This window comes from Pleurodeles waltl, chromosome 8, assembly GCF_031143425.1.
Source record: "Pleurodeles waltl isolate 20211129_DDA chromosome 8, aPleWal1.hap1.20221129, whole genome shotgun sequence".
NCBI classification, from domain to species: Eukaryota; Metazoa; Chordata; class Amphibia; order Caudata; family Salamandridae; genus Pleurodeles; species Pleurodeles waltl.
The window spans coordinates 412,957,125-412,980,084 of record NC_090447.1 but is presented as its reverse complement, the minus strand read 5'-3'; the positions used below and the strand labels follow the sequence as shown (position 1 = coordinate 412,980,084).

General features: G+C 42.8%; 1 protein-coding gene across 1 annotated transcript in view; it reads right to left on the bottom strand.

The window, feature by feature from the left end:
• Positions 1-22,960, bottom strand: part of LOC138249990 (gamma-aminobutyric acid receptor subunit gamma-3) — a 1,617,745-nt gene that overhangs the window by 637,902 nt on the left and 956,883 nt on the right. The window contains exon 3 of the mRNA XM_069204280.1: positions 20,949-21,086. Within this exon, the coding sequence (XP_069060381.1) occupies positions 20,949-21,086 (138 nt within the window). The remainder of the gene's footprint in view (positions 1-20,948; positions 21,087-22,960) is intronic.

Genomic DNA, 22,960 nt, shown 5'->3' with positions numbered 1-22,960 from the left:
ATATTAATTTTACATACTTTTTTCCTCGTATCAAATTCTTGTTTTCTTTTATGTATAAGCCTTTCTTCTCTATCTCTCCACTCCGTGTGGACTAGATTATATCCATTTTTTATCCATTCCATCCATCCAGGAGACAAATTGGTATTAGGTATCCTTTTCCTGAAAAATTCAAATGGAGATTTACCAGTTGTTGAATGTGGAGAAAACCGATAAGCTGTGATCCTTTTCAAAAGTTCTGCTCGCCAATTCAAAGTATTCACCTTAGCAAGTTGAATGCTTTCTTTTATGTACTTGTTAAATCTTTCGACTGCACCATTAGTTTCTGGATGATATACCGCCGACCTCTTATGAGATATGCCACAACTATTCAAAAATTTCTCAAAGTTTGTTGAACAAAATTGTGGACCATTATCAGACAATAATGATTTTGGAAAACCTTCTTTCCTAAAAATGTCCTCTAAGAAAGATATCACACTGGAAGAGGATACCTCATGCACATTTGTGACTTCTACCCATCTAGAATACAAATCTATTAACACAATTAGATATGGGGTAGAATTCTCACCTGGTAAGGGACCAACAATATCTATTGCTACATCATCCCAGGGTTCGCATGGTAAATTCCTACAATACATAGGTGCATTCCTAGTTTTTAAAATCTTGTCACTTGGCACATTGTATACACTCTCTAACTACACGCTCCACTTATACATCCATACCTGGCCACCAAAAATTTGTTCTTGAATTTTCTTTTGTTTTAACAATCCCAAGATGACCATCATGTGCTTGATTCATTATTTTACATCTCAACACCTTTGGTGGAATCAATCTTGTTCCCCTCAATAACATACATCTATCTACCGCCAATTCATCTTTCAACACTTTCCAAACTTTTCCTAAAGCTTCAAATTTACCAGTTTCTAAAGCCTCACAAACCCCAAACAACTCTACATCTTCTCTCAACGCCTCTCTCCACTCTTGTTCGGTTATTATTCCACATGTAACTTCAAACACATCACAACAAACTTCGCACACAATTTCTTCCTGTAAATTTATATCTTTTTGTTCCCCTTCCTTCCTATTTTCTTCCACTAATCTTGAAAGACAATCTGCAGTAACATTCAATGCGCCTGGTAAATACTCAACTTTAAAATTAAAATCCTGTAATCCAATAATCCACCTTCTTATTCTTGCAGAAATGCAATTAAGATCTTTACTGCCAAACACTTCCACTAGCGGTTTATGATCAGACAAAACCACAAACTCAGCCCCCACACAAAATGTCGAAATTTATTCAGTGCCCAATATATAGCCAACGACACCCTTTCAATTACTGAGTAATTCTTCTCAGTTTGATTCAGAGATTTAGACGCACAAGCAATCATCCTCTTCTCACTTCCATCATCTTGCATCAGAATCGCACCTAAACCTTTAGCACTAGCATCTGTGAAAATGGCAGTTGACCTACCTGGTTTAAACGCTTGTAAACAGGGAGCATTTTCAAGTTCTTCTTTAATTTTTACAAACTCTTCTTCACACATATAATCCCACTTAAACTCTTTTCCTTTCTTTAGTAAACCTCGCATTTTCACAGTTTTCTCTGACAAATTTTTAATGTATCTCCCATAATATTCTACCATTCCTAAAAACGAACTTACTTCTTCCTTAGTTTGAGGAGAAACTAAATTTTTAATTGTCGATACCAAATCTTCTTTGGGTCTTATTCCATACCCTGTAATCAAATGTCCTAGATAATCAACTTCTTTCAAACCAAAATGACATTTGTTTTTTTTTAAGGTAAGACCAGCACTACTTAAACATTTCAAAACCATCCTTACTCGTTCCCAATGTTCTACAGCTGTGTCAGCATAAATTAACACATCATCTTGGTAACATTTCACACAATTAACCTCCTTCAGAATCTTATACATGATACGTTGAAACACAGAAGCCGCAGACACAAGTCGAAAAGGCATTCTCCTGAATTTAAACGCACCAAAAGGTGTTATGAATGCAGTCAATTCTTGTGAAGACTCATCCAACTCTACCTGATGATACGCCGATTTCAGATCTAAAGTAGAAAAATACTTTGCTCCACCAACCATAGATGCTATCTCTTCGATGTTCGGAAGAGGAAATTTATCTACCACGACCTCCCTATTTAAAGCCCTAAGGTCCACACAAAGCCTGATATCTCCATCCCCCTTCTTTGCTACAACTATGGGGGACAACCATTCAGTTGCGTCCACTTCCTCAATTATGCCCATAACCTGTAACCTTTTAAGTTCTTTTTCTACAGATTCTTGTAAAGCCAAAGGTATTCTTCTCATTTTCGCTACAACTGGAATGGCACCATTCTTCAACTTAATCCTATGTTTATATCCTTTTAGACAACCCAAATTGTCTGAAAATACTTCAGGAAATTCATGAATTAACTTACTGTCTATGCCATCCACACTCTGAATTTGTACTTGCGGTTGTGCATTAGGATTCAATATGACACCTAAAAGCTTTTGATGTGTCCAACTTAAAAGATTGTCACCTTGGTGTGGACACATACACTTTCCCTAATAAATGTCTGCCTTTTAACTCAATATGACCTTCAAAATACCCTAGCATTTTTATAGGTTGTCCACCATAACCTCCAGGAGATACATCCATTCTCTTTAACTTCCTAACCTTCTGAGTTAAATTGTCAAAGCTTGTTTTTGAAATTATCGTTAATTGTGAACACAAATCAAATCGCATTAGCAGATCCACTCCATCTACTCTCACCACTTCACTTGGATGATCCCCAGCTTTAACCCGAGCATCAACTTGAAACACTACTTCCTGAGATACTTCCTTGATCTCTTTCATCAAATTATCATTTTTATTTTTTTACTACGGCAACATTTGTAAAAGTGACCTTTTTTCCCGCACCCATTACACACCACATTCAATGCTGGACAATTGCTTGCATTAGCTTTATGGCCACTCCTCCCACAACAATAGCAATCCCCTTTGAATTTTACCATATCTTCTCTTTTCTTCACACCTCCACATTCCTTTTTCTTCACTTTGCATATTTCCTCTACCTTTGTACATTCTCCACTCATTATTTTATTTCCACTTAATTCCTTAACACACCTCATCATGTGTTCCACTCTTTTTGCCACTAGAATTACTTCTTCTAAAGGCGGTTCATCTTTCAACCACAGCTCTTCTCTAATTTTATCACTACTGCACTTTAATACAAACTGATCTCTAATTCTTTCATCCACCAACGCACCAAATTTACATGACGCCGCCAATTTACTCAAACTAGTTATATATTCCTCCACTGACTCCTCCTTTCCTTGTTCCCTTTTTCCAAAATAATATCGTTCCATTATCGTACTCACCCTTGGTAAGTAATGTTTATCTAGCTTCAAAATACACGCTTCATATTCATTTACATTCCTACTTTCTTCAATACCTAACTCAGGCACATTTTCTAATACTTCTTGTCCCTCACCCCCCAGACAGTGTAGTAATAATGCATGTTTCCTTTCCGCACTTAAAGTCGGTCCACACACTCTAGCATAATGAACAAATATCTTCTTCCATTTACTCCAGGGATATGTTGGATCACCAGGACTGCTTAAAAAAAATGGAGGAGGTGTAACATTCTGCATTATTCTGCTAAATTTTCAACTATCCTAAATTAGCTCAAAACCACTGAATTCTAGTGTTAATGTTAATCTGCAGTATGCACAAATATTAAGCTATTTTCCTTTTTAACATTCCCCTGTGACAATAACTCCTTCCTCCACTGTATTCCGATCAATTACAAAACTTTGTGGTAACTCGTTAGCACCGAAACTTTGTTTTATCCACATCTGCGTGTTAACGATCACCAAATACAACGTTTCCACGGAGTCAGTCAAAACAATAGTGAGTACCGTTACGTTCCAGCAACTCACTACTAATCAAATATTCAGGATGTTGAGGCGGCAGCACCAATCCTCGTCGCCAAATGTGACATATAAAGAACACAAGACCACGAACTATTAAATCCTTTTGTTAAGTTTAATCTCAGCCGCCCCAGCCATCCGTCTTCCCGATCCAACCGTCACCACACGTCACTCGATTCCCTTTCCGAATCCAAGTGATCGAGTGCAGTGATCGCGTGTACAATACATCACAAAAATCTGATTGGTACTACTGAAAATTGAGGGTTTTGTGGTCCCTTATAGCAACAAAGGACAGAATCTCACTGGCAGTGGGCTGACGGTTTGCCAGCAGCCAAGGGTATTTTGGTTTAGACAGATTACTTACAGTGATTCCCCATTCCACCAGATTCATAGAATGAGACTCCACCGGACATGCCATTTCCTTGTCTCAGAATCATATTTTTGTGGCCTCATTACATCTGCCCTTTTTACCAAGTATGACCATAACATAAGTTAGATCTTTGGATTCTAAAGATCCCAGCTCAAGTAGCACCAGCAGTAATTTAAGATTACTCCTGTTTAAGATGTCTTCCTGACCGCATGAGATATATTCAGGGTGGAATATCAGAATCTCCACCAGAGTAGCGGCTTCCTACTAGTCATACACTGAATGGTATACAGGAGAGATTCAAGGTCGGAGCATCAATCCCATTGGGTTTGCAGGCAGAGCAGCAGTTGTTGCATACGAAGGTATGTGCATGTACAGAGTGGAATTCCAAGGATCTGTGTCAAACCTGGAAGACCACCCTGAGGCAGGGCCATTTTCCATCCCATTAATAAGATTCACAAAGTGTGTAATCATTGGATACAGCTATTGCCGGAGATGTGTTTGCCACAGAACCCCGTTAATGTGGGTTTTGCTCCCCATTATAAAAATGGGCAATCAGGGGAAGATTGATGCTCCCATGAATACTTTGTCGAATAAGAATTCCCTCATTTTTCAAAGGTAGCACTGAGAGGCTACTCTTAATATTTGGATCCACTTTAATAACTGGTTCAGTTGGGTGAGCTAGAGTAACCTCGGTTTGGGCCCCAGTAGTCATCATTTCTTTGGTGGTCTTGCCAGTGATTTCTCACATGCTGATAGAACTAATACAAGAAGAAGTTTGAGAGGCTTCCACAGGTGGTTGTAAAGCACTGGGATGAGTGCTGACCTTACCTGAGCCCTCATCATAAACGTTGAACTAAGGGTATAATCTTGTTATTAGGTTTCACCTTTATAAGTGATTCATTTGACTGAACTAAAAGGACCTTAGTTTGGGGCCCCAATGGTCATCATTACCTTAGTGATCTTGCCAATGATTTCTGTCGTACTAGAAGAACCAGAAAAAGTAATAAAAGGAGAAGTTTGACAGGTCTCCACAGGCAGTGGTAAATCAATGCGGTGAATGCTGACCTGGGCCTGGGGAGACCCCCCTGTGAGGATTGGAGTGTTACTGTTTGTGCCCCGTAAAGTGCTACAAATACAGGATAGAATTCTGCATTTGCTTCATATTTTTGTTTCTTATTTAATTTTTTCAATCTCTTCCTCTTCTTCTTTGAGAGTTTAATTGCAGGGGAATCCACTCCAACAAGATTAGAAGATTTTTTACTGTGGTGTCTACTGCACTATCAATCAGTGAACTGATTGAGGAGATTTCATCTATAGCCACATTTGCAGCCACTGCCATGGGAGCCAAATCGTACGCTACAATACAGGATATGGTAGACGGTGCCACATTGTTATAAAGATGTTTTTCAGATGTTGGTCTTGATGTACTCTTCATATTACTTGCTTTGCAATAAGTCATACAAAACTCCAAAATTAAAGAGCAATAGCAAAGGTGGAGGGGCCTGTCCACTGACTGCTGAGCTTTCATTATGAGGGAATTTAAATTGCTGAGTCAAAATTAAATTTTTTTAACTTTATTTGTCAAGTATTGTAAGATTGATATTTATGTGCCGGCATGCATCATGGCAACTTGGCTCATGGTTGTCAACATGTCAATGTGCTATCTATAACTGCCCACCAATTCTGCAGTGAACATCTGCAGTATTCTCATCCTTGATTGGCTTTTGAACATTCAAGTCCTGCGGGTGATGTTCTATGTTAAGTTTTTGCACCGTTTGTCCATTGTCCCATTAACACACTCTGAGTTGAATGACAGAGCTGGAATCTGAGAGTGTCTTCATGGTCACAGGGTCCTGTGGACTGTCTATGGCAGTCAATATGGGCTCTCTGGAGGAAGGAAAATCAAAAGAGTCGGTTGGCTTGAAGAGCTCCTCATCCCTTATGTAGAGTTCCTCCAACTTTCCAAGATGAGCTTTATCTGATTTAAATGGGGACAGAGGTATGCTTAAAGTTGGCTTTATAGTGCTATCTTTGGCTCCTTTGGGCATGTTAGGTGGAGAGGTTTCATTTCTGAAAGCTAATCGATGTGATTTTGGGGTTGATCGTCATTAGAATCAGCAAAAGTATTTGGCTCGATCCTTGAGTCAATGGACCCTATGACACAATCATCCCCTATTGGTTCGCATCCGTGGAAAGGATGGCCTGGGAATGCTGTGATTATTATAACATCTGGGGCAAGACACGTTTAGAGGCAGGCCCTCAGACACTTGCCTTATATTCTGAGAGGTGCAAATATAATCAGTACCAGGCCAGACAGGGCTATGAGTTGTTTTCCTTTTGAAGAATCTGGAGGCGATGACCTCTTCCTTTGCTTGGAGTGAAATTTTGTTTCCTTCCGGGGGAATATAGCTGGCACACTTCTCCTTCAGGCTAAGGCCCGATATTCTTGCCAGATGCTGAATGGAGATACTTCTCCTCCACTGAGAGTCCCTTGTAAGCCACCAGATTGGAGATAGCTTACATTACATTACAAAGTCCTGGAAATGTGGAGCCACTATCAAGATGGCGAAAAATACACCATCTGCTTCTTGGGGAAAGTTTGGAGCTTCCCTTGTGCTTATCTTGTAGCTTGTGACTCTGGGACCAGGTGTCTAGAGCTGCTACAACCCCCCCAGGAAATTAATAGATATGTACCAGGAGGGGGCAAAAGCACGCTAAAGGCCAGAAGGGAGGCACTAAGCTGCTGCTATAATGCACATGAATTTGGGTTGGTTTTCACCACTTGGGAAGCGTTCCACCACACTGCTCCAGCCTGAGCTCCCCATGCAGCCCAGTAGGAACAATGTAGGGCACTCTTTTACAGGTAACCCTGAGCAGATAAGGAAAACAGAGCAAAACTACAAGTCACAAAAATGCCTGGGTTGGGCATCCAAGGCATCTGATTCACCTGATGGCTATAGGTCAAAGTAACCACTATCATTAATCAAAAAGGAGAGTACTTTGGGTTTTTAGCCATGGAACAAGAAAAGAGTGCCTGCGCCACCAAAGGTTATTTGATGTAAACCAGGAGGGGGGCACACGCGTGTGGATAGCCAAGGCGGGAGGGGGCGGCTGGACTGCTTGACTACTGAAGGCTGGAGGCTGAAGGCTGTCAACTGTAGAGCAGTAGGCTGCAAGATAAATGCAGAGACCGAGGTAAGGCTCAGTATGCCTGGAAATATGGCAACAGGCTGAAGCAGCGAGGAAGGCAAAACTGTGCTCCACTAACCAACTGGTCTTGCAACCATGCAACAGTAGACTGTCAAACCCATAGCCCTTGTTGCATTTGCCCCCCCTGTTGAAGAACATCAAATGACTGGAGACAAGGCAATCTGGGGGCCACAGCTCCACATGGCGTCTCCAGGTGGCTCCCCCATGTGACACTTAAAATCCCTTGAGCTACCACTTATTTGGCTGCTTATTCTGCAAGTTGCTCTGTGGCACAGTTCCTTATCTTCTCCTCCTCCTTTCCTGTGGCTTCCTTGTGGCAGCAAACCTTGCACTCAAGACAACACTGCTTACTCTCTGCCCTCAGACTCCATTTCTGCTTTTCCACCTCCAAAATGTCACAGAACAGAAGACCTCCAAACCATAAATTAACCTGTGCTCACCTTCTGGTAGCCTGGCACAGAGCAGGCAGGCTTAACTTAGGAGGCAATGTGTAAAGTATTTGTGCAACATTTAATACAGTAAAACAGTGAAAACACCACACAAAAAGATACCTCACCTGGTTAGAAAAATAGAGCTTAATTTAATGTGCAAAAAAGACTATAACAACAAGCATCCAATAAGTAGAAGTTGCGAAATTGATTTTTAAAGACTATATATAAATATAGTGCTTAGAAATTATAACGTGCCAACAGGAGTTATCTGGTTGCGCTTGACTGAGTGAAATCTGAAAGTTCAGGCTGAATGTGATGGAAAGCAGGTCAGATACAGAAACCAACTTTGTCTCACTGAAAAAAGTACCTTTGGATGGAAGATGTGTCTATGTTGAAGGCTCAATGCAAGGAGCAGAAGAGGTGATGCATTGGTGTTGATACCTTTGGATGCAAGCAATGCGTCAGTTCCAATCCGCACAGTTCAGAATGCATCGGCGACGGACCCTTTGCAATGAAGGCAATGCATGGTCATTGAGCTATGAAGCCTGAGATGCGAAGTCCTAGAACAGCAATACATTGGTATTGAAGGAGCTGCATCAGTTCTGACCCACAAATGGTGATAATTTGTGGATTTTGGCAGTTGCAGCACTTTAAACCCACTTCCAAGGGCACAGGATTGAATTGGGACCACTTGGCAGGGCAAGACTTACAGCATGGAAACTCAAGGTGCTGTAGGTGCTGATGGGTTGAAGTTTTTTTGTGTCTCTGAGACTTCAGAAGAACAGGAGACAAGTCAGCAAGTGATTGCAGTCCCTCTGGGCTCAAGTGAGATGGGTCCAGTCCTTCCTCAACAGGGCAGAGAGCAGCAGGTAGCAGGGCAGCACAGCAGAAAGGCAGCTCTTCTAGAGCAGAAGTCCAGAATGGCAGTCCTTGTGGCAGCGCAGCAGTCCTACTTCCTGGCAGAGTTCTTCACAGGTTAAGAAGTGTACTGAGTTGGCAGAGTCAGATGTTCAGTTATTTTATACCCAGAGATGCCTTTTGAGCGTGGGTGATGTAAAAAAAAGTGATTTGAAGTGCAAAGATATCATTCCTTCCTGACCTGGCTCTTGATTCACTACAGTCTATAGGGTGTTTAGCAGTCCTTTGTGTGGTAGCAGGACACTGCCTATTCTAGTGCATCCACTCCTCCCTCCCATCCTGTCCAGGATAACCCATCACCATGCAGATAGCCACTCACTCACACCTACCACCTTTTGTATGAGGCTGCCTAGCGGGAATGCAGGAAACCAGTTGTCACCCTAGCCCAGACATGTATTGGAGACAGGCTGCAGGCACACAGGGTTAAGAATAGGAAAATGCCAACCTTCTAAAAGTGGCATTTTCAGAATTGAAATAGTGTATCTGACTTTACCATTAAAGATAATTTATCATCTGAAGTCCATAGGTACTAAACATGGCAGGCCAACTCCTTCTCACTCTGAAATGACACTTTATTACATGTATTAAGGAATCTCCAATGCTATTCTATGATATGGGTAGGCCTGACAGTAGTGAAAAAGAGATTTGAGAGCCTTTCACTACCAGGACATTTAAAACATACAATTATGGGGGTTATTATGACCCTGGCGGTCAGTGTAATAGTGGAGGTAGTACCGCCAACAGGCTGGCGGTAAATACATCCACTATTATGACATTGGCGGTTTGGCTAAATCCAAACCGCCAAGTTAACACACCGACCGCCACGGTTGTAATGATCGCCGGGCTGGAGACTACAGTCTCCAGCCCAGTAGCTACCACTAGGCCTCCCATGGAAATTTGACTCCGCCCACTGCCATGGTTTCCATGGTTTCTGTACCGCCACGGAAACCATGGCAGTAGGCATTATCAGTGCCAGGGAAGGAATTCCCTGGCACTGATAGGGGTCTCCCCCGCCCCCTTCCCCTTCTCAGAGTCCTCCCCCACCCTCCATCTCCCACTTCCGACCCCCCCATATACACACATACATGCACATCCATACACACCCATACACACACGCATACACACAATCACCCATGCATTTATACACTCACACCAACACTCATGAACCTACATCCAGGCACACTCGCACTCACATGACACAACATGCATGTACACACACAACCACTCATGCGCACGCATTACACATGCATGCACGCATTCAAACACAGTCACACCCCCCCCACACACAACACCCTCCACCCCCTTCTCCTGTTAGAGAACCCGATTTACCTGCTTGCAGGGGGTCCTCCGGTAGGAGACGGACACGGCGCTGCTGCCAGCAGCAGCATCCACCAGCAAAACACCACCAGGCATTATCATGAAACATGATCCGGTAGGCAGCGTTTTGCTTGCGTGGTGCTGCTGGCAGCAGCGCCACCTTACCGCCGTCCACCACCATGACTGTAGCCAAAATTCCACCAGCCTTCTGGTGGAATTCCAGCCACGGTCAGAGTTCCATGGATGGTCAGTAGCCATGGCGACCGTCTGTTACAGCCAACATCCTTTGCCGATCTAAAATTAAGATGGCACCCCTTGGAGGCCAATCCTTTCTGTCTGAGAAGAACCAGAACTATAGTTCCATCTATGTTCTGAGGTAATTTCAATCTTCTCTCTTTCCAAAAAAACAGAACAAAAATGTTTTTTCCCACATTAGTTTAGTCGCCATCCTCTTTGGTCATCCCTTAGCACCAGGACACTTTATAAGGGCAGCAGTGCATGTCAAATATTATTTCCATTCGGTAAAACAAACAACAACTAAAAATGTGCCTGAATTGTCCTTGTGTCTAATTTTTTCCAAAGCACCCCAGGAAGAGAGTAGAGGAAGTGAGTTGAAATTTGTTGAAAAAGAATTTTGGATGCATTTTGTCCAGTGTGTTTAATAATGCATAATTTGGCAACACACATACAAGAAACTAGAATGGGAAACAGAATCCTAAAAAAGAAGCTTATTCAATGTGTATTAAAATGCAACATTAACCATTTGTTCTGCTAAAAATTCCCAGAACAATCACAATCCTACTGCAAAGGTTGTTAAATCCTTTTATGCTGAAACTAATGTTACTTGGTGAGGATGATTTAAAACATATTATTCACCCCATGTTCTTCAAAAAGAGACTCTTCCTATTTTACTTTGTATTTTAAGAATAACAGGACACACTAAAAGTTTGAATTTGGCTCAGCCTCCAGAGCTTGAAGTGTTTGACCCCCCTAGTTTAGGTTCTAATTGTGAGCTTGCAAAGTTGAGGGCCATAGCAGGGTCATTGTGGGTCTCCTGTCACTTCAACATTGCCGGCATCATCTACCCCATCTCTTCTCCTCTTCGTGAGGTTGGCAAGGTCTCTGATATTCCAGATTATCATTTAATAACCAGCGTCAAGTATTAACAAAAGGTGGAAGAGAGCAATGTTGGTGGTGCTATAGTACTAATGTAGGTTGCGACACAGAAGCATATAATGACTATTGAGGGGTGTACTGAACAGGTGCAACCTGTATATATTGAGAGAAACTACCTTTAAAACATATTTTCACCCATCTCTGACACCAAATTCCCCAACTCTCAGCAAAAAAATCCCTCTGTCTTCCTCATTAAACCATAGTAACTGCTTAAGTGAATAACACAATGGGGGGTGATCTGCACCAGCCACACTGACCCTGCAATTTCAAATTAAATGCATCTGTTCAACCCAAGGCCCCAAAATGACTCCAAAGACCAGTTGACTGGCTTCCTGACCAAAACCTTAGGGACAGGGTGCTCCAACCACCTTGAACCTAGCACCTGTACTCTGCCATCTGTGAGTCTACCCTGCCAATTGGTGCCACCCCAGTCCTGGATTCTTGGAAGTGAGCCTAAGGTGCTCTGTCAGTGTCTGTAGGTCCAGCAGAACTGACACAGCTCCTCCACAGCACAGTGCAACTCCAGCAAAACCGGTGTATTGCCTTTGCAGTTCGATGCATTGCTTTCACAACTGACACATTGCTTCTGCTATGAGGGTTCCTTCTACACAAAGGACTCCACATCGACCCTTCAGCTGCATCTGAACCACTGACTGTGCAAAGCTTTCCATTGAAATTGTACCCTCAGCCAAGGGTTCAAGGGTCAAAGGAATTGTTGGACTTTTTTGCTTATGCAGGGTCATTCCCATTCTTTTTGCCTCCTGCCCCCTATTTTGTCTGACCTGTTGCTGTTGGCTTTTGAACTCTGAGCACTTTACCACTGCTAACCAGTGCTGAAGTGCATATGCTCTCTGTGTAAATTGTATGTAATTGGTTTATCCATGTTTGGCATATTTGATTTACTAGTAAGTCCCTAGTAAAGTGCACTACAGGTGCCAGGGCCTGTAAATCAAATGCTACTAGTGAGCCTGCAGCACTGGTTGTGCCACCCACATAAGTAGCTCTGTAATCATGCCTCAGACCTGCGACTGCAGTGTCTGTGTGTGCAGTTTTTAACTGCAAATTTGACTTAGCAAGTGTACTCACTTGCCAGGCCTAAACCTTCCCTTTCCTTACATGTAAGGCACCCCTAAGGTAGGCCCTAGGTAGCCCCAAGGGCAGAGTGAACCCGCCGGCCCAGCGGGGATGTCAGCTGCAACACGGGAGCCGGCTCCAAATGGAGCCAGCGGTGTTGCAGCGGGGCGACGACCCGTTGCGCATTTACACTGTCTGCTATGCAGACAGTGAAAAGCTCCATGGGGCCGTGGCAGCTAAAAGGCTGGCGGGAGGGGGGCTCATAATCACCTGGAGGATTACAACCGCCGGGACCGGCGGTGCGACCGCGGGTCGTAATCCCAAGGATTGCACCGCCAGTCTGTTGGCAGTGCAACCGTCGAAACAGCCCTGGCGGTCTTTGACCGCCAGGGTTGTGTTGAGGGCCATAGTAATGTGTTTTATATGTCCTAACAGTGAAATTTTGCTAAATTCGTTTTTCACTGTTGCAAGGCCTGTCCCTCTCATAGGTTAACATGGGGGCTACCTTTAAATATGATTGAAGTGTAGATTCCCTTTGGGAGCAGATGGACATGTGGGGTTTGGGGTCTCGGAGCTCACAATTTAAAAATACATCTTTTAGTTAAAGTGATTTTGAGATTGTGTGTTTGAAAATGACACTTTTAGAAAGTGGGTATTTTCTTGCTTATCCCATTTCTGTGACTCTGCCTGTTTGTGGATTCCCTGTCTGGGTCAGTTTGACAGTTGAGCTGGTTGCACCTCACACTAGACAGTGACACAAAGGGAGCTGGGGTGTAGTCTGCATTTCCTGATGAGCCATCTGTGCTAGGAGGGAGGGGAGGAGTGGTCACTTACACGTGAAAGGGCTGTGCCTGTCCTCACACAATGCAGTCTCCGACCCCCTGGTGAGTGTCTAGTGCCTTGCCTGGGCAAGGCAGAATTTCACATTCAAAAGAGACTTTACTTTGAAGTAGGCCTACTTCAAAGGAGAAATTGGGTATAAGAAGGGCACCCAAAACCACAGACTTTAGATCACTTCTGGACATCAAGAGGAACCTCTGACTGGAGAAGAGCTGAGGAGAAGTGCTGCCCTGCCTGAGACTGTGCTTTGTGGAGTTACCCTGCAGTTGCTGCTTCTGCCAGAGTAAGAGGGCAAAGACTGGACTTTGTGGGCCTTCCATCTTGTGAAGAAATCTCCAAGGGCTTGATTTAGAGCTTGCCTACTGTTGTTTGAAGTCTCAGGGACAGCAAATACTTCTCTCTGCCAGCACCCGGAGTCTCTGGAGACTCCTGCTCTGACAAGTGGTGCCTTATCCAGTCCCTGGGCCCTTGAAAGGAAAGCTGGTGGAAATCCAAGGAAATCAACTGCGGACGACTTCGGACCGACGCCGCTGCTGATTCCAGTGACGCCACCTGCAACAGATGACCTTCGCAGGCCCGATGCCACTGCAGTCCTGCTGAAGTCCACGACTCCGTGGAAGTCGCCGCACCACGTCGTGATCGACGCCACTTGAAGTGCGCGGATTCAACGTTTCGCACAGACGCTGTGATCCCCGACTTCGCGCATCGACTTGTTTTCACTCTTCACCAAAGGTACTGTACTTGGGGGTCTACACGACTCCGTGTCTGGTGCCGCTGGTGTCGGCTTGTTGGGAACGACTCCGTCACGACGCCGTGTTAAGCATTTTGTGTTTCTAAGTGCTATTTTTTAGTTTAATCTTTACAAATTCATAACTTGACTTGTGTATGTCAGAGTGTTGTCATTTTGGTCTTGTTTTGTTCGATAAATATGTCCTAATTTTCTAAATAAATGTTGTGTCATTTTGTAGTGTTTTCATTAAGTTACTGTGTGTGTTGGTAGAAATACTTTACACCTAGCACTCTGAAGTTAAGCCTACTGCTCTGCCAAGCTACCAAGGGGGTAAGCAGGGGTTAGCTGAGGGTGATTCTCTTTTACCCTGACTAGAGTGAGAGTCCTTGCCTGAACAGGGGCTAACCTGACTGTCAGCCAAAGACCCCATTTCTAACAGGAAGTTTCAACTGCTCCTATCCCCAGCTCTTGTTGCAAGCACAAACAGCATCCTGCACAGCTAGTCCATACTTCTCTGACACAAATAGAAATGCCCACCATTGCCACACCACAATTGCAGTTAGACTGTCCTTCATCTTTAGGAAAAACGCTGGGGGAGGGCAAGCTGTAAACTGAGAAAATAGCTAAGAATTGACTGTCAAATTACATATTGTGATTTCAATGGTGTAAAGGAAAGAATGGAGGCAATGAAAAAGTCACAGAAAGGGGTGTCACATCTAGGCATGCCCTCTTTATTCTACCTCCTCTTCATCTCTGACTTTAATTTTGTTTATCAGACTCCAATCTTCACTTCAGCCCAATTTCAACACCAGCTTAGTTAATTGTACCTCAATTCATTGGTCTCTGGCTTAGGATATGAAGAGCTCAACACTGCATCACCTAGCATGAACCATATACGGAACACCTCCTAATTGTTCAAATCAATCAAAGTCATTATGCCCACACACAGGACTGACCAACATTGACCAACAGCATTGACCAACCTCTCAGATTAACTAAACAAACTACATTCACATTTGAATTCATATACTCACATCAAAATACGGGGTGGGGTTGCTGTAGCACCCCCAAAATAACCATGCTGAAGTCCAGATGTAGGCCTGAGTAGAACGCGTGGTGTTTTACTCTGCAGAATATCTTGGAGTTACATAAAAACTCTGCAATATTCGGCAGAGATCCACAGCGGTTGGAATTCAGGCATGTTGCGCTGCTCGTGCTGATTTTTTGCACAGGGAGCTTGTTCTGCGCTGTAAAATCAGCACAAATGGCACCATGCGGTGTGTCAGAGAACTCTGCTTCTTTCTGCAGCTTTCTCAATGCAAATAGTCGTGTTCTGCCTCAACCACCTGCATTGAGAAATTTCACCGGGAGGTGTTCTAATACCCAAAAACCATGCTTGGGGACAAAAATTCTCATTTGCCAACATTAAAGTTGGTGAGCCACACTCCACCACAAGGTGTTTGGCAGAGTTATGCCACAACTCCGCATTTTATGCTGAGTGGGCAAAACTCTGCAAACTCTGCTGACGGAGCAGAATATTTTGCCCACCTTTCAACAGATTTGTCTGTCCATTTTGGAATTCTTGTGATTACAGTCTGCCTAGCTTGCTACTGCACTATGTTGTCCAATTAGAAATGTTGTGTATACTTGTGAGCCTAAGCTGGCATGCATGAAGGAAGAGGAAAGTGGAGAGAAATATTGGGATAGGCATTGTTACTATCATCCCAGCATTGAGTGACAGATCTCTTCAGTCACTCTATGCATGTTCATTTGGTGATGGCTGTTTTATTGGGCACACATTATTGGCAATGGACAACTCTTGTAGCAGATCCATCATATGTGAATATAAGAGGTTTAAGTTACAGTTGGCTGCTGACCGCTGAGCATTATGGTGTTATTATCAGAGTGGATCTAAAACATTATACATTAAATTATAACTTAGATGATATCCTGGAAAACCACAGGTTAGTCCTCCTTAACTTGCCTATCTTTCAAAAGTAGTTTGCTGGTTGAGTTGTTTCCAACCTGTGGATTGTGAACTAAAGATTGAGTTTGTGGGTGGAGAGGTCATTTTAGGCTCTGTGGTTGTGCCGTGGGGCAGTGTAGTCGTCTTGGAAATTGTTTTCTGAAGTGAAGATGTAAATGGATGCTTTGAATGCTGGCTGGGATTGAGATCCAGAGCATGGCAGCTTGTACTGAGAAAGCAGTGCCTCCAATGGACTTCTTGGTATGGCAATCAGTGGTACACACCTGTTGCAAATGTCCTGTTTTGTTTGCATTGCTTGAGTTTAATTTGTAGATGTAGCAGTCATTTTCCTTGGGAGGCTCTGTGGACAATGCAAAGTGCCTTGCAAATTGCTCTTCCAGCTATAGGTAGCCAGCAGAGTGATTACAAGACTGGAGTGATGCGTTCTCTTGGGTGAAACAGAGAAGAGGTCTTACAGCAGCATTTTGAATAAGTTGTATTTTGCGTATGATGCATGTGAGTGGGTCGAGGTGTAGGTGTTCAAATAGTCAATATTGGAGATTATGAGTGAAAAGATGGCTTGCAAACCACAGTACAAAAATTACTATGCTCACAATGGTTGATGATACTTTGCAGAACCGTGATGGGTATAAAGCTTGCCTTCTTCTGCTACTTGAGCATTTGATACTGTTGATCAAAATATTCTGTGTGTTATGCTAAATGCAAAATAGATTTTAAAGGTACACGCTTAAAGCTATATGTGATCAGCAAATCCTAAAGCATCAAAATTAGTAAATGATCATCTGTAGAGAGTCATATCTGTTGATGTTTGTCAGGGATCTCCGTCGGTCCCCTACTTTTAACCAGTATATAAAGAATGTAGGCGAGACACCTAGCCGTCCAACATATGTTGATGACACATATTTGTAGCTAAAGATTGAAAGTTCAGATAAGTTTAGTGCCTCGCCCACTACCCTACTGACAGTTATGCTTGGATGCCTCAGATGAACCTCAAGCTCAATCCCCCAAAGATGAGTTTCTCCTTCTGTCCCACAACTACTTACTTGGAGCACCACAAGACTGGACAAAGGTACTACATTAGCCACACATTCTCTCTAACATTACCTCTTCAGCTAAGTTGCTTGGTTTCATGGTTGATGTATCAGCAAACAGTTACCTTAATTTAAGTAAAGTAAAAAAGGTGGTAATAAACACCTGAGACTAAAACCCTTCAGGCCAAAAAAGACCTCAAGTCAAGTGTCCAGAGTCTGGAGATATATTAAAAGGAATATAGAGAATTTTGATAAACTGACCTTCCTAAGATACATGTAACTCTCCTTTGAGGAGTCCTTCACTCTACTGTCAAGTTAATCATTAACTTGTTTGAATGTCTCCTGTCTCCACCCACTCCCTCTTGAGGCTCATTCAAAATGAAAAGCACCATGCTGACCTGTAAAGTGGTCCACCAGAACTCCACCAAATATCTTTTAAAGAAATTTGAGTTTTCAGGAAACAACGGAGCAATAAGAGCCATTGCCGTCTTTACAAAAAAAGGCCATACACTTCAGAAAAACAACCCAATCTTGAGCTAAGGCTCACTCCCACTGCAAAAATATGCATTAGGTAATAATTAATGATTTATTCAAACAAACATTCTCTCAGCAATTTTTCTCACTGCTACAGTATGGTTTGCTAACCAAAGTGCACCCTGAAGGTGTCCATTCTTACTGCTACCCTCGTAGTACAATTTCTCCCTTAACCTCACAGCTTAGTGCCATCTTAACTTTTCATCATTTATGGTCATATCCCATTGTCCAGGGATTACAATGCATTTAGAAATCTTATGCAATACATGGAGGTTGAGTAATCTTGTAAACAGAATGATTCAACCTCCATGTATTGCATAAGATTTCTAAATGCATTGTAATCCCTATTTCTTGCTGAAGTGCTTAGGAAAGTGCCCCTTTTTGACACGATCACCCCCACTTTTTTCCTTGTTGTTGATGCAATTTTGCCTGACAGTGAACTTGGTTCCTGCTGACCAGGTCCCCAGTGCTAGATCTCTTTCCCTAACACTGTGCAGTTGTTCCCCAATCGGCAATACCTTGCCCCCCCTATAAGTCCCTAGTAAATGCTACCCCCTGGTACCTAGGGCATGGGTACCAAAGAGGGTCCCCAAAGGCTGTAGCCTGTGTTGTGCCACCCACAGAGACCCCTCACCTAGCACATGCAGACTGCCACTGTAAGCTGCAAGTCTTGGTACAGCTAAAAGTGAAAACACAACACGGCACACAGCCTGTGTGACATATCCTCTAAACAATGCATGCAATATATGTAAGTCACCCCTAGATCAGCTCTTACAGCCCTAAGGCAGGGTGCATTATAGTACATGTGAGGACATACCTGGAAGGGCAGATACGCCCCTGCTTTGTCTATGTCCATTCTAAGACATAGTGAGTGGACAGGGAAACCATTTTAAGTACATGTGCTGGACACTGGTCATTGCAAGTTCCGCAGCTACATGACGACTTCACTGAAAATAGGGATGTTTGGTATCAAACATCTCATATTAATAAACCCTAACTGATGCCAGTGATGGATTTTTTAATACATACACCCAGAGGGAACCTTAGAGGTGCCCCCTGAAAACCTACCAACTACCAAGTGTAAGGACTGATTAGTTTTAGCCAACCTGCCAATGCCAGACATGGTTCTGACCCCCAGGGTGACAGCCTTTGCTATCAAGTGGTCAGAAACAAAGCCTACTGTGGGAGAGGTGTTTACACACCCCACCCAACTGGATGACCTGCAAATCTGTATTCCAAGGCAGGGGCTTCAAAGAAGCCCACTGCCCTTGTTATGCAGCTCTGGCTTTACTCAGAGGAGAGATGCTGCCCCCCTGCCCCAGGGCTCCTTTGGCACCCAGACAGGTGTTCAGAGAGGAGTATCCACCCCTCAGGTCAGTCCCACCCAGAAGACGCACTGCCTGATGTGGACACAACATTTAGAAATCTGCCATCTTGGTGTTGTCAGACTAGGAACTCTGGGACAGGGTTATGACCACCTCCCACAGGAAGTGGTCATGTAGGGGGTGTAGTGACCACCGGGGTAAGTAGCTCATTGGCTACTACCGTACACTCCCCAAAACACCCCTAAATTCAGTATTTAGGGGAGCCCCTGGCACTAGAAAGTCAGATTGCTGCTGACTTACGAAGGACACTCAAGAGCTGCAAAGCAAAGCCTGAAGAAGAAGCACCTGACCTGGCCCCAGCACTGCCAGCCTGTCACCTATTCCTGCAGATTTGCGCCAAAGTCGACTTATCCTGCAAGCTGCTGTGCCTCCAAAAGCCTGGCAGGGGTGCCTGCCTTCAACAAGGACCCAGGAACTCCTGTGGAGCCGTGGAGCTTCTTCCCTGCATCTTGCAGGCACCCCAAGAGACGTGAGAAGACTCTGGACAGAAAAAACCTGATATCGGAAAGCACCACTTACCCTGTGCTGCCTAGCCTGAGCTGAAGTGCATCAATGGTGTTGTTAGCCAGTATGTGAGGGTTTGAGTGGGTCTGTGAGTGGGTGCATGAGGGTCTGACTGTGTCTGTGAGTGGGTGCATGAGTTTTTAAGTGCTACTATGAGTAAATGAATTAGTGTATGAATTACTGTGAAGGTTTTATTTTTCACCAATATTTGTGACTTCTTTGTAATGTTACATGGGTGGCCACACTGCGCGTTCCGACATATTCACGAATATCGCTCATGGTGAAAAAATATTATTTTATAGTCCTTCTTTTCCCTTGAACACACCTATATCACAGTCCTGGAGTCAGGGTACCTCCACCCTGATCCCATATGCCATTTTTAATTTTATTTTTCAGCCCCAGGGACTGTGCCTCGTTAGCTAAAATGGCAACTGCAACTTTCTGGTTAGGTTGCAGCCAGCCAATCACAGCATTCCTAATTTGTGAATTAAGTGCAATCGCCACAAAAACATTGCAATGGATCCATGGCCCACACATTTATTTCCCCTTTAATATCTAAAAAAAACTACTGAATGAATTTACACCAAATATCCAAAAGTGTAAACTGTGTACCAAAGCCAACTTTCTGCCAAAGTGTAATTTCGCCCAGCGGCTTGGGCTGTAGACGTGTTCAAAACTCCTATAGTAATAAACATGGGAAACACATGTTTTTTGTCCAGGCTTTATTTTTTCTTGGATCCCACTTGACGGATCACGCCAAAACAAGAATCAAGGGCACACTTCTTTTTGGAAACTTTTGTGAAGATATGTGAAGTCAATACCTAAGATATAGACAAGTCAAAAAATTATTTTCCTATTAAAACTTTGTCCCACCTAAAACTACCTACTGCCAGTAGATAATATATCTATTTTAATCCAACTTTGCAGAATGACTTGATCTTTGTCTCAGTAGTCTGTTAGCAGTTCTAATGTATTACTACTAAACACACTACAAAATGCAATTTGGGAAAATTCCATAAACTTCAAAAGAGGTACCCCAAGGGAAATTAAATATTTTGTGGTAATACCACACCTCAATCGTGCTTGTGGACACTGTACATTCTAACACTGTGTATCTTGGAATGGAGAGACATAACCTATTATTCTACATTCCACATTCTGAGGTACATAAATGAGATTTGTAGCAGAATAACATCCAGTATATAATACACCTGGCAGCATTGGTGTTTATCATGTCACTATTACATCCCAGGATTCCTCTCGACTGGGAATGATCAGGAAGCTAGAAATCTAGAGGTCTAGAATGTATATCTTCAGAAAGATGCATGAACGAGCCTTGGAATGATGTAAGTTAAATTATAAATGATAAATATGCAAGGACTAATAAAACAATTTCATTCTTCAAAAAAGAAGTTCAAACCGAGCTATTTCAGACACACATTCCATAAGACACATAAAACCAGACGAGAATACATCTTAAAAGTAAACTTTAGATTATCACAGCACCTGCTGATGTTTTCACAAAGTCTGTGGTGTTCCTTAAACCCATGAAGTCAAATTGATATAGTCTCCATGACTTCTGGTTTGCGGCCTCCACCGAGTTCTTTCTCCACCTATAGAGCATTTCCTCTTTTGGATAGCCATCTGAAAAAAAGAAAAACCTGTTCAAATGTTTATACGGTATATGATGACGTAATAATGGTGATGTTCAAATCATTGGCTAATCGGCCCATAATTATGAGTTGGCCGGAAAAGGAGAGGTATTTACGACACCCAGGACATACCAATACAAGCGCAGACTGATACTTAGTGGATGCTGTAATTACCCCTTCTTCAAAGTTTTATTTTGGAAACAGATGAATTACACATGGAATTTGTGCTTTCAGTACCAATTCAGGAATTACCAGAGTAAACCACTTTTGTATCCTGTTATTTTGGGCAGGTTTAAACTGAATTCTAATTCATGTGCCAACAGAACGGATGGACTGGGAACCCAAAGCAGCCCACGCACATTTTGACAGACCAGCTCTCATAGGGTACGTAGCAAGCGACCACTACAATGAGGGCTCACCTCCCACCCCCCCACAAGTACATTTTGGAAAAATAGCAACAACTGTGCATTCTACAACACATATGTCATTCTATATTCAACATCATTAGTTTTTAAAGCACAGTAAATGATGCCCTTACAGTGCACCAGGATGCAACAGACTTTACTGGGGCTCTTCCATGATTCCCTCACCATCACCAGCTAATAGTACTTCTCCTCATTTGTTTAACTAGCATAGCATAGAGTGTTGAAGCACTTTACATCCCACACACATACAGAGACAATGAATCATATATGTGTGTATAGAAAATGTTACATAAGGTAAAGGGGAGCACAAGATGTAAAATTCACATCATCCCTACTGAGTGCTTGGGCTCGTGTAGCACAAACTCAGGATTTAGAACTTAACACAGTGGTGAGGGCTGACTATACTAGTAACAATTTATCTCTACCTAAACAAACCCTTTTTAGCCAAATTAAGATAATCAAAGACTGGGAAAAAAATCATAAATTTCTAACGTGTTTGATGCAGCTCTTTAATGCAGTTCAAAGCTCACTGTGCTAGATTATAACTGTAACTTATAAACTGCACAGTAACAAAAGGAGCCCTGTGGCAAAAGCAGTATCCCACTGAGCTATGCAAATAAAATACTGTTCTGTGATCTGCAGAGTACACGTTCTTTTACGCAGGCATACCTACCCTCTGCTTTACACTACCTTTGATTAGTCAAAACTGCAACTAGACAATCCCCGGATCTCTCTCCACTAGGTGCATGATTCACCAGAGAAATCTTGGCACTTTTATTATTGGCTGAAACCTGTTGGATATGCAAGGAACTCTGTAGTGCTTTTAAAATGCCCTCCCTGCTACAAAACCACCCCCAGTTACAAAAGGGGCCCACCACCCTACCTGCCTCTCAAGGAAACACCTAATGCCCAGTGCGTCTAGTCATGCCTTGAAACAAAAGCTTGTGCCAGAATCAGAATTTGTTGTCCTACTTGTAATCAGGCATTGTATTAAAGGTCACTAAAATTATGCAATTTTGTGGCATCAGCATTTTCTGCATAGTAATGGATTTGCTGCATTTTCCACATACTGTATCATCTGCTGCATAATCAGCAGATTTTAACAAAAAATAAATCTATCTTATCAAAACAAAAATTAATAAAGATGCAGTATAATGTTGCCACATAGTAGGATGCCCTTGGCAAAGGCTGACTGGTCACTTTACTTCTGCTTAGGGCGGTATGTGGGTGTTAAAATAGTACTAATGAGGTGATCCCATCCCCCTTCTAGTACTAAAGTGTAAAAATTAAAACATTAATGAAGAATACTGTCATCAAATAGGCCACATTAAACTGGATAACAAAAGATACTGAGAGCAGGTGTACCTTGTGAGCAAACTTAAAAAAATACTATGAATGACAAAACAAAACCTACCAGAAACCAAGATCATTTAATGTTTTT